Raw genomic sequence first — 15,631 nt, 5'->3', positions numbered from 1 at the left:
AGAGGTCACTTTGCCTTTCAGTGTGTGAAATGAGCTAACTGATAACATGTAGTAGCAATGTACAGCTGCTAAGACTACAGAGTGAAGACTGTCACCTCCAAAACTACAAAGAAATTCAAGGTGGGGAAAAATGTTCCTACTCATGGGAATGAGGTGAAGAAACCAGTTCAGTATTGCTACAAATCACCAAAAGTTAGATTGGATCCTTAAGGTCACATTGTGTTTCATGCCTCATTCAGAAGACATAGTCTGTGCTGGTGTATTGCCATGATTTAGTCCTCATTGATCACAGGTCTTCTCAACAGATGGCCTTCCCAAGTACCGTGCTGGTCTGAAAAGCTGATTAGATCTAATAAGATCATACTGCCAAACACGGTATGATGGCAGGTTATGCTGTACATAACACTGATCTTAATTAGATATTCCCAATATAGGGAGGATATAGAAAAGGCCTAGAGAAAATACCGAGATGGGCAATAAAATATACAGAATGAGTGAATGGGAGAGGGGAGATAGGATCACGGGCTATAAACATCATCTAGATGAATGAATATATGAATGAAGAATGCAGTCTGATAAGAGGACAGAACAAGAAATAATAGCCTAAAGCTAAGAGAAGAAAAGTGTTTTATAACATCTGAGCAATGGGATAGATACTCAAAAGATGGGGAAAAGCTCCATCATTCAAGATCAGGATAGATAAGTCACTTGTGGGACGATAATAAATCTACATATTGTAGAAGATCAGATGGAATGAACCACATGTTCTTGCATTTTTATCTGTCTAGATTGCCTGAAAGATAAAAGAGAACCACGGGTGTCTGTCAAGTAGACATGGTATTTCCAGAAACTTTAAGTTGCATAGAGGTTTGAGATTTTGAATAAAACCGTTTAGAGAATTATTCATATTTTCTGCATGTTCTCCAAAGGTTTTAGAAAATGTATTGGCTCATTGCCAGAATCCAGCATTTATGGAGGAAGAGTTTTGTACCATTTTGGTAGCTAGGTGGAAGATACGCATGTAACGTATTATGGAGCCCCATGGTTACAGATCGCTGAACTGGGCCCTTAATGAGCATGGTAACTGTAGGTGGAAAATTTTGGTAAATGGCCAATATACATCTTTGAACAGCAACCAACAAAGATGTACAGTTCCAGCTAAGTGAATCAGATAGTGTAATTGCAGTAAATGGGCATGTGCAATCTAGCATGAGAATGTAGGCTTGAAAGAACTCATGCTAATGCAGAAAAGGGAAAGTTATTTTGATACGGTCAGTGAGAAGGAATCAGCCCTGAGAGCCTAAGTGATGGAAGCAGCTTCCATAGGCCGGGACTGGGGGGAGTGGGGCCTGGCTGGGGCCCCACTCCACCCAGCCCCTGCTCTTGCCCCTGCCCCGCTCCCTCCCTCACTGTGGGGGCCTTGACCTGCACCCCCCACCCCCACGGCGGTGAGGAAGGGAGTGGGGGTGGGGCTGAGGATTGCGACCCCCACAGTGCAGGAGGGAGTGGAGCAGGGGCATATCATTCAACCCTGCCCCACTTTCTCCTGCACTGTGGGAACTGTCCCATGACCCGGCCAGGGCACCGCTCACTGTGAATGGGGCAGCTAGGTTGTGGGACAATTGGAGCCCAGCAGCTCGTCTGGGGGAGCCGCAGGTGGGTGGGGGGCACATGCCCCCCACCCTTGGCTCCCCCATGGTGCGTGCAGTGATGGGAGCCATCTGCCCGTGACCCTGGATGAGCTGTTGGGCTCTGATTGATTGTCCCATGACCCAGCCCAGCTGAATGAGGCTCCAGCCAGGCTGGGTCATGGGACAGTTCTTGAAGTGCAGGAGGGAGTGGGGCAGAGGTGAACGTTTTGCCCCTGCTCCTGCCCCTGTCCCACTCCCTCCTACACTGTGTGGGTCTCGACACCCAGTCCAACACCCCCACCAGAACAGCCTGGTGCTGCTCTGGCCCCAGCCCGCAGCATCCCACAGCCCACCCTGCCCACGTGCTGATCTGGGGGCATGCACCTCCCTTGCCCTCGCAGGAGTGTACGTAGCAGCGGTGGTGGTGGGGAAACAGGCTGTGGCCTTGCGTGTGGCAGCCACCGCCACTGCCCTGCTTGGCTGCGCACTGTACCACTTTACCATGGCCCGTCACAGCTCTGTGGGTTACTGACAGGTCTCACGCCTGGCCAATCGCGTGTTGCCAGGGGTGGGCACAAAACACACTCCCCCCCCCCGCCATTCAGACCCTTGCAACTCTGCTGTAAAGGGGTAGTGAACTAGGGTGGGGGTGAGGAAGAGCTGTGGGGTGCCGTGCGGAGCCGGTGGTGCCCAGCTTGTCTTTCCCCTTTCCTGTCCCCTTCCCCCAGGTAAGAGGCAAAGTGTGGGAACACCCCAGGGCATGCCCCGTCCCCGTCTGCTCACACATACCACCTACGACCTTTTGAAGTAACCCTGGGGGTATGCGTACCCCTGGTTGACAACCCCGTCCTAGAAGGCCGCACAATACTGCTCTGCTCTACATAGCTTGTTGCCAAAGCTCCTTGGGGTTAGTACTTTGGTTATGATACCTGCCCATTCACAACATAGATGTCTTTTCCTTAGCAGTAAACCTGTGGCATGTCTACTTTGTTAGGAGTTTTCTATTGACTTGACAGATATAACTCAGGGTAGGATGTGGACTCTACTAGTTGTTTTTTTGGAGTCCCAAGGATAAATTTGTCTTAGTGTCATGGGTAGTTTGATACAGTAAAATTGCTCAGCTCATGGGCTGAATGTTTCGAAATTTGCTTGCCAAATTATTCATTTTCTACTTCAGATGGCATTGGGTGCTTGTATTTATTGTTGCCTCTGTACTAGCTGCTGTTGGGAGTATATAGCTGGGATGTCAGCAGTCAGAGCAGTGGTTTTCAGCCAAAGTGCTGTGGCACCCTGGGGTGCTATGAGATCTTTTTAAGGGTGCCACAGTGTGCTGTGCAATATTAGCATTGTTAGTTGTACAAACACCTACATAGGATTCACAGGTAAGTCCAGGATTTCAACTAGGAATCCATAGTGTCAAAAATATTCTGACCTCCTGTGGTCTTTGAAATAGAAGAACTGCTATATTATTTTTCTGTAGTCAGACAAGTTAAAAGCAAGAGCTGACATTTTCCAAGGAATGCCTTGAGGCTAACAAGGAGTGCTTTCAGTCAAGAAAAGGTTGCAAATCCCTACTCCCTGCACAAGCTTGGGAGTCAGGAATAGGCAAGGCCAGGAGCCAGAGGCAGGGAATTAGGCACAGACTCAGGCAGGAACCAAAGAGTCAAAAAGTGAGCAGAGTTGCAGGAGTACAGTTAAAGATCGAGAAGAGTCCTATACCTTGGCACTCCCTTCTCCTGTTCTTGATTTAAATAGGGAAAGTGTTTGGTCAGGCATTGTGGGCCAGCCATCTGGGTCTCAGGGAGCCTCAGGCACCGATGAAGGCAACAACTGCCTGGGAGGGTGTGGGTGGCAGTCAGGAGAAAGCTACTGTGCTGCCAAGGCCATTCTCCCAGGTTCAAGGTTGCAGGCCCTAGGGCTGTAAATGTCGTTATGCAGCTGCCTTCCCTGAAATTCCAACTGTTAAACAAAGAACATACACTGATTGCTGTATCGACGCTGCAGCTGCTTTTGCTATACATACCTGATCTATTAGGCAGCGCTGAAATGTGTTGCATACTAATCTTTCATTGTACTGTTGGCACTTCCAAAGACACATGAGTTGTTTGATTCTGTGTACCTCAGATGAAAAAAATATTTGTTTAGATATGCTGCTGCATGGCAGACAGGTCCATAGGTGTGTGAGCAGGGGAAGTATCTTGAGAGACCTATTAATGTTTGTAAAATGCAGGCAATACAGGCATTCACCATGTCAAAGGCAGGAATAATCTGTTTGTGCTGGGAAGTTTCTAGCAGTCTTCACTGGCAACATGACTTCACCCAGATAAGACTGCGAGGTCCTGTATTTTTTTTTAAAGAGCGATCAAGACTTTATTCTTCACCCAATATTTAGGAAGTAGTATGCTTCTGAAGCGTGCTCTCTTTAAGAAATAGTAATGCAATTCCACCAGTTTTCATTGTAGCTCACCATTGAGCATAGTTGATTTTCTTTCTCTTTTTGCTTTACTAGCACTTCCTGGGCTAAGCTAGAGATACAAAAGGTCCCTTTAAACACCAGGAATTGAGCTGAAACTATTAAACAACCACAGTCGTACTGCCTTGGTTTGCTCTTGTCTGACTCCTCTTGACCTTAGGTCCATTGCGGTCTCTCACGTTTGTTTTCTCTGTCTCCACAGAATGCAATGAACTTGCCACCTGACAAAGCCAGGCTACTGCGGCAATATGACAATGAGAAGAAATGGGAGCTGATCTGCGATCAGGTAAAGAGCACTGGGGATGGCTTCTAGCATATGGCACAAGCTGCATTTCTTCAGTATTTTCCCGGTCTTTTAGAGAGAGGCCAAGGTCAAGGTCAAACATTTCCTTGGCTTTTTCATTTCTGTGGCTGTATAGGCCATTACTTGTAGCATCCTTTTGAAACTATACAACGGTACTCTTTAATCATCTGTAAAATAACACTTTTCTCCATCTGATCTTATTCTCTCCCATTTGAATGTTTTGCTGCTTGTCCAACTTTAAGGAGAATGGTCTTTCTTGACCTTTTGTCTGCTTGTTTGAGTTTGGTTTGGGCTAATAATTCTTCCTGTGTCTTGATGAATGGTTTTGGTTCAGTTTGTATACAATTCTCATATCACAAAACTATTATCATGATAGGCATGAACTAGCAACCTTAGCAAAGTGTGAATGGGCATGTGGCCTGAATTATTTCTTCATTTCCAGAGGTTGAGTAACAACTTGAGCTTAAACATCACCATATGCCAAGAGAGCTGTGTGCACCAGCAGCACTGTTGATGCTGGCGCTCAGAACAATGTATTACAGTTAACATGTGGGCTCTGTAGCACCAAAGGGGAAACAGAGTATTTAAAGAATTCAGAGCACAATAAAAGGGAGACAGATTTCTGAGCTAAGACCAAAATAGGGCTCTACCATAAGGACAGTTATCAATGAGAGCATGGACTCATGAACAAGTTATCATACAGTAAGTGCCCAGAGGCTTGTACTTACCCTGTGTTAAGTGAAAGAAAGCTTATCCCTCATTTTCCTATCTCACATTCTCCACGGGGTAAAAGCATGCACATGGACAGTTACTGTGGAGTAAATGACTCTGTGTAACCTCACACCCTAACTCTGTGGTTCTCTACTTTTTTAGGCTCAAGGCATCCCTTCTTAGACTCGAGGCACTTGGAAGATGCAGGCTCTTAGCTTTCACTTAGTTTCTGACTATGGAAAAATAACAGAACAATTCTTCTGTTGCAAAGAATTCAGAAAGGCCACCGCAGGGCACAATATTTTTGACATTGCAGATTCCTTTTTGAAATCTCTTGAGTTTGTCTTGTGAATCTTATGTAGGTGTTTGCCCACCTACTAGTGCTAATATTACCCAGCAACACTGCTGGCTCTAAAAGGATCTCCCGGCATTCCAGGGTGCCATGACTTCCTGGTTGAGAATCACTGCCCCAGTTATCTTTCAGTAACTTGTTGTGGACCTATTCCACAGAAAGCAAACCTATATGCAGTGAAAGAATGAAGTCATGAAATGTAACCACAAAAAAGAGTCATAGTTTAGGAACTTGGAATGAGAATTCTAGAGGGTGTATAACCATGTTGAGGGATTGTGATTAGGTTAGAAAAGAGTTTTGTGGGACATGTTGCATTCATCCCACAGAATAGTTGAGCTTACAATGAAACCAGAGTATCTTGAAGTAAACTGTGATACAGAGCTCTCTGCTTGCATTCCTTGAATACTTCATGCAGAGCGTTTTAAGCACTGTACTGCTGAAAATTACACATTACTGAGATACTCCAGCAAATTGTTTAGTTGACTGTAAGTAACTAGTTTCCCAAGGGACTGTTGCCTAGAGCATGTACTGTCAAAGGGTGAGCATCTCTGGATCGTTACCTTTGTCCTTGGTTTTATATCATGTCAGTTTGCATGGTACAAAATTTTAGTAACAGGAAGTGTGTCATGTGGCCTAGATACTCATTCACGTCTTGGGGTTTTAGCGCACAACTGCTGCCACTTCATGTAAGTCTTGATGTCTACAACATACAGGTAACAGGGCTGAGCAGGATAGGAAGCATGTACAGCACAGGATAGCGGGGGGAGAAACGCAGGGCTTAGTGGAGTTGTAAAAGCACATTGAGTCTGCTTGGTCAAGATAGGGCCCCTTTTTCACTGTTCTGATGGCCAGGGCAAAGAGCTGTCCTAACCACTCTGACAATTTCTCACACGGGAGGATCCTGAAGTGGGGAATCAGAATAGTTGGCTGTGTGCCAGTAGTCTGTGCCCAGCCTGCATATAGGGGACATACTTTGGGGTATTCAGGGAAGTGTGACTGGAGTTCTGCTATCTGTCACAACTCCCCAGCTGCCCTGTCAACCCCCTTGAGAGTGATTGCCATCCAGTGTAAATTAGAGCTGCCAGGAGGCAGGCATCTATAAAGGCAGCATAATACAGCATATGGTGCATGAAATATTTATATTTGTTCACATAATTATGGCACATGGCTAACACACATTTTCCCACGAATAAATTGTGTGGGTAATATATGCTTTCAATTTTAATTGAAGCAGAGCTTGAATTGTTGTTTTGTATTGACATCAACTATTACTCTATAACATTTTTCATCTTTTTATCTTACAAAAACAAAAAAAGTACGTGCTTTAACAAAACACCCTAGGGAAGTTAACTTTCATTCCATGTGGTTCTGTGCTGGATTTGAACTAATGACCTGAAGGAAAAAGGGTTTTAGATTAGAGAAGTCTCTCTATGCTTTTTTGAGCAGTTTGTAAGGCATTTGCTGATGTTCTGTGTCTGACTAGTCTGTGGAGAAATGGGTAGAGAGGTAAAAGGAAATGTGGAAGATAGTGAATTAAAATTGGAACCATGGGTCTCATGCTTTGTTGAAATGTTTATGGGGCAAATTACCCCAAAACGGAACATGGAGGAATTATAACACCACCTTCTGAAGTATCTGATTCTGATCACTGTCAGGGATAGGATACTGCAGTAGATGTCCCATGGGTGGAAAGCAGGTTTCCTATTCTTTTGTTACTGCAAAACTTCTGACTATGCTTGCCCTTTTACTGCTATGCTAAAAGCGGGCTCCTTGCTTCAGACTGAATGAGGATAATAAATTATCAGTGTAATAGTCTTATTGGTGCTGGTGTTTTTTTACAGTTGCAGTAGTTCCCGATTTTGCAGGGTACTGTACAAACACAGAGTAGCAGGCAGTCCCTGCTCCAGAGTTTATACTCTAATACAGTGTTTCTCAACCCATGGGCCATGATCCAAAAGTGGGTTGCAAGAATATATGAAAGGGTCGTGAACAAATTTTAAAAATATATTCTCTTTTAAAGGAGAAAAATGTGGGAAACCGTGGCTTTTCCCTTGCAGGCTGGCAGAGTTCCAGCTGGGCCCCCCTTACCCCCTGCAGCCCCCACCCCACAAACCCACCCTGTACCCTACACACGGGGGGGGGCTGGGACCTGGGGTTGGGGGGTAGCAGGTTGGGACTAGCCATTGATGTTTACAAATGGGTCCTGGTACAGAAAAATTTGAGAACCGCTGCTCTAATAGACAAGAGGGATACAGGATGGGGGAAAGGGTATAGCACGCAGATGGAGTGAACAGCCTGATGACACCAGATTTTATCAAAAGTCCTGGATTGAGAGGCAGTGGTTAATTTGTTGTCCCCTGTGTCTTCAGGAAGGTGTGGAGAGAAAAAAAGTTTTACTTCTGTTGGTCTAGTCATTAATGGTTGCTGGTTTTGTATCGGGAGAAGAGACCCGATGACACTTTTGAGAGCCAGAACAGCACTCAGGCAAGAAAATACCTGAAACAGAGTGGCAGAGAAAGATTGATGCAATGGAAATACAGAACTGCAACCCATAGCTACAAGTGCTTCAGCCTGTGAGGGTTTTTATTGTGACAGAGGGAAGGATGAGGCCATGGACAGATGTTCAGGGTAAACAGTGGCAAGTCTAGCTCTCCAAATTAAAAAAGCAAACAAACAGCTGACTATGAATACATGACACAACTACTAAAAGAATGAAGGCCTGTCCCTAGATGAATTAGGGACAGTTTTCTCAGGCTTTTAATGCCTACCATGTATTATACAGCCTACTCATTCCTCATTCTTTCAGCATTCAGCCTGGAATTTGCTCCAGGCCTATGCCTCAAGCTTTACCTTTCTGTTCGGGTAATAGAGAAGGTGATAACATTTGATAAGGGTGATAACGTTTTCGGCCTTTGGTTTAGCATGTGTTAGTTCTCTGCAGTTATCCTTGATTGGTGCTTTGGGGCTTTTCAGCTTCCTGGGGTGAGAAGAGGAGTGGGTGGGGAATATATTGCAAAGCTCTTTGATGCCCCCTACTGGATTATTCATCATATGATATTGGAAGTCTCCAGGAAGGTTTATTTCTTTGCCAGCAGGGCGTCTTCTGCATTTGGAGCTGCTGGTGATGTGTGGAGTAATAGATGTGGGAGGGCTCAGTGGGAAACAGATACATGGTGGAAGTGCAGAAGCTTCCTGCCCAGAATGGCCATTTGCTGAGTTGTCTCAAGCTATGTGTTTCTATTGTAAGAAGACCCCAAACCAGGAAAGTGTTTAACTTGGTAAAAGTCTTCCCTTTTAAGGATTTGTTACCAACATGGAGCCTAATACAGGGTTCTAGAAAGGTTCCTTGAGTGTTTTCCACTTTTTGTAACAAGCCTACGCCTTGGGTGGCGTGAGTTTGGGTTTCACTTCTGGCAAACTCAGGTCAGTATGTAGCTGTGGGTGCAAAATGTGGTAGTTACGCCTCCACAACTGAACTGGTATCAGGTGAAAGTTTAGTTTTATTTTAAACTTCAGTGATCATTGTAACTTGAAACTTGACTTGAAACTCTGGAAGTTCAAGGCTTTGGGAAATAAAATCTGAAAAGAGTTTGCATAAAGCCTGCAAAACCAAACCCTATTTTTCACAGCTCTAGAGTGAAGCTCTGATTCCACAGAAGACAATGGCAAGGCACCTGCTGACTTCAGTGAGGCTAGAGTTTGAGTCCTAGTTATGCTTCACAGAGATGAGAACCATTTTGGCATGTTGTCTGGCTGAAGCCTACAGTGTGAAGAGCTTTCACACTTGGAAGCTGGAGTTCTCACACTAGGTTGCACAAAAATAAAACAAATAGAGCCAAAATGGTCTTGTGTTAAGAAAAGATCCAATGTCACAGAAGGATCCAAACAATTTATGCTCACACTAAACAGATCTAAATTATGCTTGTTAAATCATTTTTACTAAAACCAAAATGAATTATTAAGCCCTCTTCTTCCTAGAGCTAACAGATAAAAGATCAGAAATTTACCCTACTGTTCTCTGGAACCCAGCCTTTTTTTTTACATCTCCTGAATCTTTCTCCCCCCACAGTTTGATTATGAAATTTTTAAAGCGTCAACAGGTTAAAGCAGGAATACATACATAAATCATAGAACTTTTTGGGAGATGGTGCATTATGGAATAAATTGTGAGCTTACTTGAAAAATCAACACCAATCAATGTCTGATGTTTAAAGCCCTCAGCATTAGGGACTGTCTAGAAGTATCCAGTTGCCCTTTTCACCTCTGTCTGGACATTGCTTTAAAGGAGCATCCAGAAACCACAAATAGCAGAACAGTTCAGACAACATTTTTGTGTGTTGACTTCACCTCTCAAATGGATCGTTGAGTTCAGAGTCTGTTTTACTGATAAAGAAAAGCTGACCAGCAGTGTGGCTGGGCGAAAGCTGAAGGGTTTGAGAATCGATTTTGCTTTATTTGTGGTGATACATTATTGATTATTTCAAGTTGAGGAAAGCCCCAAACCTCTGTTTAGTCACTTGATAAGGGAAAGGTGATTGAAAAATGACTTCTTGTGCTTGTGTCACCATATGGAGCCATTAACCCTTCTGGAGCCATGTCAGGATTTCCCAGTGTCAATCACTAGTACATTTGGCAGCTCCTCTTCCTTTTGTTTCCAGCAAAGAAACATTTTTATAGAGACTTAGCATGCAAAAACCAGATTTGCTTCTCTACGTAAATCCTATTTTTTAAAGAACCCTGTTATGATTAAAAGATGGATTATTTTAAAGTGATGCAGGATTTATTTATTAATATCTTTTATTGAGCCAATTTTATAGTTAGACAAACTTTCAGGCATGTACAGTGCCTTCCTCAGGTTTGGCTGAAGTCTGGCTCAGCAACAGCATTTTGTGCCAAAAGGTTTTTTAATCTGTCTCCCTATTACAGTGTTGGTCCAATAAAAGATATTACCAAAAAAATCTTTGGCCCTTGCATATTTCTGAGATCATCACACCTACAACAGCACCACAAGCTGGATGATTTTTAAGACATAGTGATATAACATACAGTATTGCATTGAACTAATAGGCCACTGTATGAAGGTGTGAGATTTCATTAGTTCTGTTTAAAGCAATAGTATGAAAGATCATTCATTACATTTCAAACACTGAATAATGGAGTTAGCTGGAATCACAGACACAGGGCAGGAAGTCAGATTTTTCCACTTCACTGAACTGGCAAGAGAACATTAGCATTGCTTGTGAGTTAAATTACCTTTGAGGAATTTGCATGCATTGACTAGGTCTCTAACAGAAGTGCTGGTGACTTTGATGCTTCAGAAGATGAGTAATGGTGGAAACAGCTCCTTTGCTTAAACTACCTGTTGAAATCTGGCCTTGCTTGCTAGTGACCAAAAGTTGTTACTCTGTGATAGCAGTTTGGGTCTGCAGTGCGTGGATGTTCTTATTTAAATTCATAGTGCTCTCATTTCAGTTCATAAGTCAGCTTGTCTTCATAGAGGTTCACATTTAGAGCAGATCAAGATTCATTGCTGGTGGAAGCTTATATGCCTGTTGTACTTGTGTTTTGTGAAAGAGCGAACATGGGTAGTCAGAGCTGCCAGCCCAATGCATTTCATTAGCATTAAGTAAGAAAAGAGAAACTATGGTTAAAATAATCTGGTTTAAAATTTTACTTAGTGATCTTTCCAATCACCAAAACCATCCAGGTTTGTCATCCTGGATTTGTCAAATCACGTCAACAAGTAAGGGTCTGGGCTTTCTTTTTCTACTCTGTGTACTTACGTAACTTACATTAATACCATTGGAGATGCAAGTAAACAAGGGAGGACATGGATTCCTAAGGCAGAAAACGTACTGGACATTTTCAGAGGCAAAAGGACATTGGAAGTGGCACTACTTCCTCATTCCAGAGTAATTCTTTTTTCGAGAACTGAGTGAGCAAGAGAAACATCAAGTCTTCCTTAGGGCCAGTTTGATAGGGAATTAATTTATAAATTAACTCTTGCATTCATAACTTCAAATTATTAATTTATAAATTAACTCTTACATTCAAAACTTAGTAGTATAAATGTCTGTAAGTAGGGTAATCGTTCTTGGAAAAGGAAAATAAATTTGTTTGTTAAGGGAGATTTTGTGGGAATGCTTTCGGGGTGAAGACACTGAAAGTCTTCCCTAGTTATTTTAGTATATACTACACATATGGGAATTGCTGCTGACTTATGTTCAGATCTCTTAGGCCATCTCAGTTGGTGCTGAATGGTACACAGACAATAAATCAGTTATGGTGTTAATACAGTATCCTGGCAAACACTAGAATGAGCCAGTGAGAGAGAAACTTCATCAGGCAGGCATATATTATCCTGTAAACCCTTCCAGGTAAATGAAATGAGCACATTGCAATGCTTTCTTTAGGGGAACATAAACTCTCCCAATTAAATTAACCAAGAGATCAGGTTTGCTTATTGTTCTATATCAAAATAATTGCCAGTAGTTGCTCAATTTTATCTGTTTTCCTGAATTTTTCTTTATTGCTGTACTTTGATATATATCAGTGGTGCCAAAGATACTGCCAGAAGGGCAGATCTGGCCAATGGAGCTCTGTCATCTGCCCTGTGGTGCTGCCTGTGGGTCTCGGACTGACCCCATGTGCAGATCCAGCTTGGTGCATGTGCTGCACATGCTGGATCAGGCTGGGGCCAGTGTGTGCAGTGCATGTGGTGCCCACACTGGACAGCTCAATACACAGGGCTGGAGCTGGTGTGGGCACTGCAAATGGTACATGGAGCCAGTCTGTGGGCTCTAAATGGCTCGTGGACTGGCTCTGCACCCATCATCTGTCCCACAGGGCTGGATGAGTTTGATACCCCTGATATACAGTAATAGGTCTGCAAAGGGACCAGATTCTAACAACCCCTTCTTTTTCCTCCCATAATATCTTATTTGGATCAAGTTCAGGCATTCATAGGTATTATTCACACCTGATGAGAACAAGCTACTGAGCTGAGAAACACTGAACCATTACCAGCCTATAGCAGTTGTTCTGACATACAGTACATGGAAAAAAATGAGAGAATTGACAGGAATTGGGCCAGGGGAGCTCCATTTAGGACAAGGAAAAGCCATTTGGGATCTTTCTGAAAGGAATGAGGGAAGCTAGCTCTGCCCTCCCAAGCAGAGTCTTGAGCTGAGGAAACAGCCCTTTGAGATGAAATGATGTCAAAATCTGCTTCTAAACCTACTAGCACTAACATGTAGAGGTGCACAGATACATCGGTCCAATATCAAGAAAATTGATCGTATTGGAAACTGGCCTGATGTGGCCGATAATTTAGCTGATAAATGCCGGTGCACGCGTGCAGCTGCAGTGCAGCACATAGTTAATGAGGAGCACAGCCTGGCAGCTTGGAGAGCTGCATGCAGCTGGAAGGGGAGGGGGAGGAAGGGGTATGGAGGGGGGCAGATCAAGGCCCCCATGGTGAGGAAGGAGTGAGGCTAGGGCTGGGGCATGGGCTGGGGCAAGTGCTGCATAGCCAGGGCGGTGCGGGCATGAGATGGAGCTGTGGCTCTGTTGCACACCCACCCTGCTCCACCTCGCCCCACCCCAGCTGGGCAGCGCTTGCCCCAGCCCCAGCACCATTTCTTCCTCACCTCGGGGGCCTTGATCTGTCCCCCCCACATCCCTTCCCTCCCCTTTGACCACACCAGACTTATCATCTGCATGCAGCTCTCCAAGCTGCCAGGCTGGTGTCAGGAATCGATCAGTTTTAGCCATTATGCCTCCTTAAAAATTGGCTTTTGGTATCGGCCCCAAAAAGTCTCTATCGGTGCATCCCTACTGACATGGATGTTTGACATTTTTCTGTAGCTAAGTAGACCACCTTTCAGAGGGAAAAGTATCATCTCCCTGCTATATCCATGTTTGAACACTATCTAGAAAATGCCTAAGATGCTAATGACTCATCTGTGGTTGATATTGGATAGCCCCTCATTATTTGCTAAGGAAATCATGTTTAAAAAGATGCAACTGTTCGTCAAGGTAGTCAGTACTGAGGGAGCATTCATAGGGCACGGGATATACTGTGTATTGAGGGTGCTCCATCAGAAGTCTTTCAAAATGCGCACCCATGTGCATACACGCACCCCCCCTCACCGAGTTTGGATTCCTAGGATCATGTGTCTAATCTCAATAAGTCACTATCTTGGCTTGAATTTTTTGTACCCCTTTTATGAGTTGTATCCAAGAAAGCTGTGTAAACTAAATTAATAATATTCACTTTGTTGTGGCTTCATTTTTTAAATGAAAATGAAGAATTTTACAGAATTACCAAGAAGTGCAAAGACAAACTGATTATCCATTTCTGCTATTGTAAGCCGCCCTGAGTCTCTGCTGGGAAGGGTGGCATATAAATAAACAAAAAAAATAGTGGCCTGAACTAGATTCCTTCTCATTCTGTTATCTCCCCACTGTCTGTCTTCTGCATATAAAGGTTATGCTGACACTTAGATGGAGAGCTCTTTGGAGCAAAGGACATGTCTTCTGAGTAGCGTATAGCGCACTTTTGGACATCGTAAATTAAAAAATAATAATTAATAATCAGTGTGCGCCACTCATACTCCATGACTTTAACCATCAGTGTAAGAAATATTAAGGATAAAATAATTTACCGCCTATGTACCTGATAAATAAAAATTACTATAATTGTTAGGTTATGCTTTCTTCACTGTATATTTGTAGGTCCAAAAACTGTTTCTGTCTACGTTTTAGGCATGACATATTGGGTGTAGGAGACAAATATTTGCTACCTGTTTAATCTGTGTGAAAACTGTTAGGTCACTTGAATTTTTGGAGAGAGAAATCTAAATTTTAAAGCCTCTACATGTATGATAAACATATATTCCTAGTTCAGATAGTTTTAAACCTCTTGCCATACATGTTTTTATTTTGGAAGAAGTTTTGGTCTGTAGGTAAATACAAATAGCTAAAAATGGTGGAAGAAGATATATAGAAAGAGAAAGAGAGCACTTTTTTAAAACCATCATTTGCGGTAGCTGAAGAATGTGAAATTCAGTCAATCAGTGCAGAATCCTACAGCTTAGCCATCAGGTTTATGTTTGTAGTTGGAAGCACTAGCAGTAGCTAGTGTTAGGCAGGGGTTCAAGAAGGAAATGACACCTGAATTACTGCATAGGGACCTGACACAATTGGTATAGTTACCAGAATTAGGATTTCTGAAGGAGGCAGGGTTAGAGCAGTGCAGTAATCCTTCCCTCTTTTGCATCTCTCAATGGAATTGAGTCGGCACAAGAGAAGCACATATTACATCCTGTCAATAGAAGCTGTAATTGATACTCCATCTTATGTTCCCTTAAACCACCTAGGGAATTGATTTCTGGCTGAGTTGCCAGAATGTTTCTAGAGATATATCACTGCTCTCCATGCAGGCTTTGATTTCCATTGTGCAGCTCATCTACATACACAGCCTCATTGTATTGTGTTTGTCTTCACTGCCGTAGTGTTTCACAAGCTTGTATCTGAAGTTTTGGTCTCTGGCATGCTGGTGTTAGCCTGTGGTTCAGATTTCCTCGCTTAACTGACTTAACCCAAGTTTTTATTCGTGTTGTCACCACGAAGTCAACAGAGCTACAGAAAAAGGAAGTAGATTCCACTCTGCCTTGTACAGCAGTCACCAAATCATCAGCACAACTCTGGTTGTAGCAGTTCTATTCCTGAAATCCAACAAATCTTGCCTGAGTGGGATTCTGAGCTCACCCAGAGTGTGGAGGTACTGCTGCTAGATCAAATACTGTGTGTTGAACACCCTACAGATCAGCAGTCCCAAGCCTCCTAGCTTTTCCCTAGTAGCCAGGAATGTTAGAAAAATGCATAGGGAACTTGTGGTTGGTGAGCGAGCTGAATACACCTCTCAGTTTGCTACTATCTAATACTTAGCAGTCCATAGCAGGCCTTTCCCTTGAGGGTCCTGTTCAAAGCACATAGACTTTTCATTGACTTCATAGCCTATATGTGGCTCGGTGAAGTTCTACTGTATGTAACTGTAACAAGTTCTTGTCCCCAGGATGGCTGCTTAGCTCTTGCTCTGCCCTCACTCCTGAGGCTTGCTCCCTTTTACCTTTCCTGCCATGCCTTGTTGTTCTTAA

The 15,631-nt window shown here is 43.4% G+C and overlaps 1 protein-coding gene across 6 annotated transcripts in view; it reads left to right on the top strand.

Moving 5' to 3' along the window:
• Positions 1-15,631, top strand: part of FMNL2 (formin like 2) — a 284,119-nt gene that overhangs the window by 156,185 nt on the left and 112,303 nt on the right. For all 6 annotated transcript variants that reach the window (XR_016442094.1, XR_016442093.1, XM_090045714.1 and 3 more), the window contains exon 2: positions 4,307-4,390. Coding sequence is in view for 4 of the 6 variants with exons in the window: in XM_090045714.1 (XP_089901840.1) it covers positions 4,307-4,390 (84 nt within the window). In the remaining 2 variants the exon portion in view is untranslated. The remainder of the gene's footprint in view (positions 1-4,306; positions 4,391-15,631) is intronic.

This window comes from Crocodylus siamensis, chromosome 4, assembly GCF_052110815.1.
Source record: "Crocodylus siamensis isolate JL-2025a chromosome 4, ASM5211081v1, whole genome shotgun sequence".
NCBI classification, from domain to species: Eukaryota; Metazoa; Chordata; order Crocodylia; family Crocodylidae; genus Crocodylus; species Crocodylus siamensis.
Note: the sequence above shows the minus strand (reverse complement) of the source record. Positions and strands in the feature narration are given on the sequence as shown.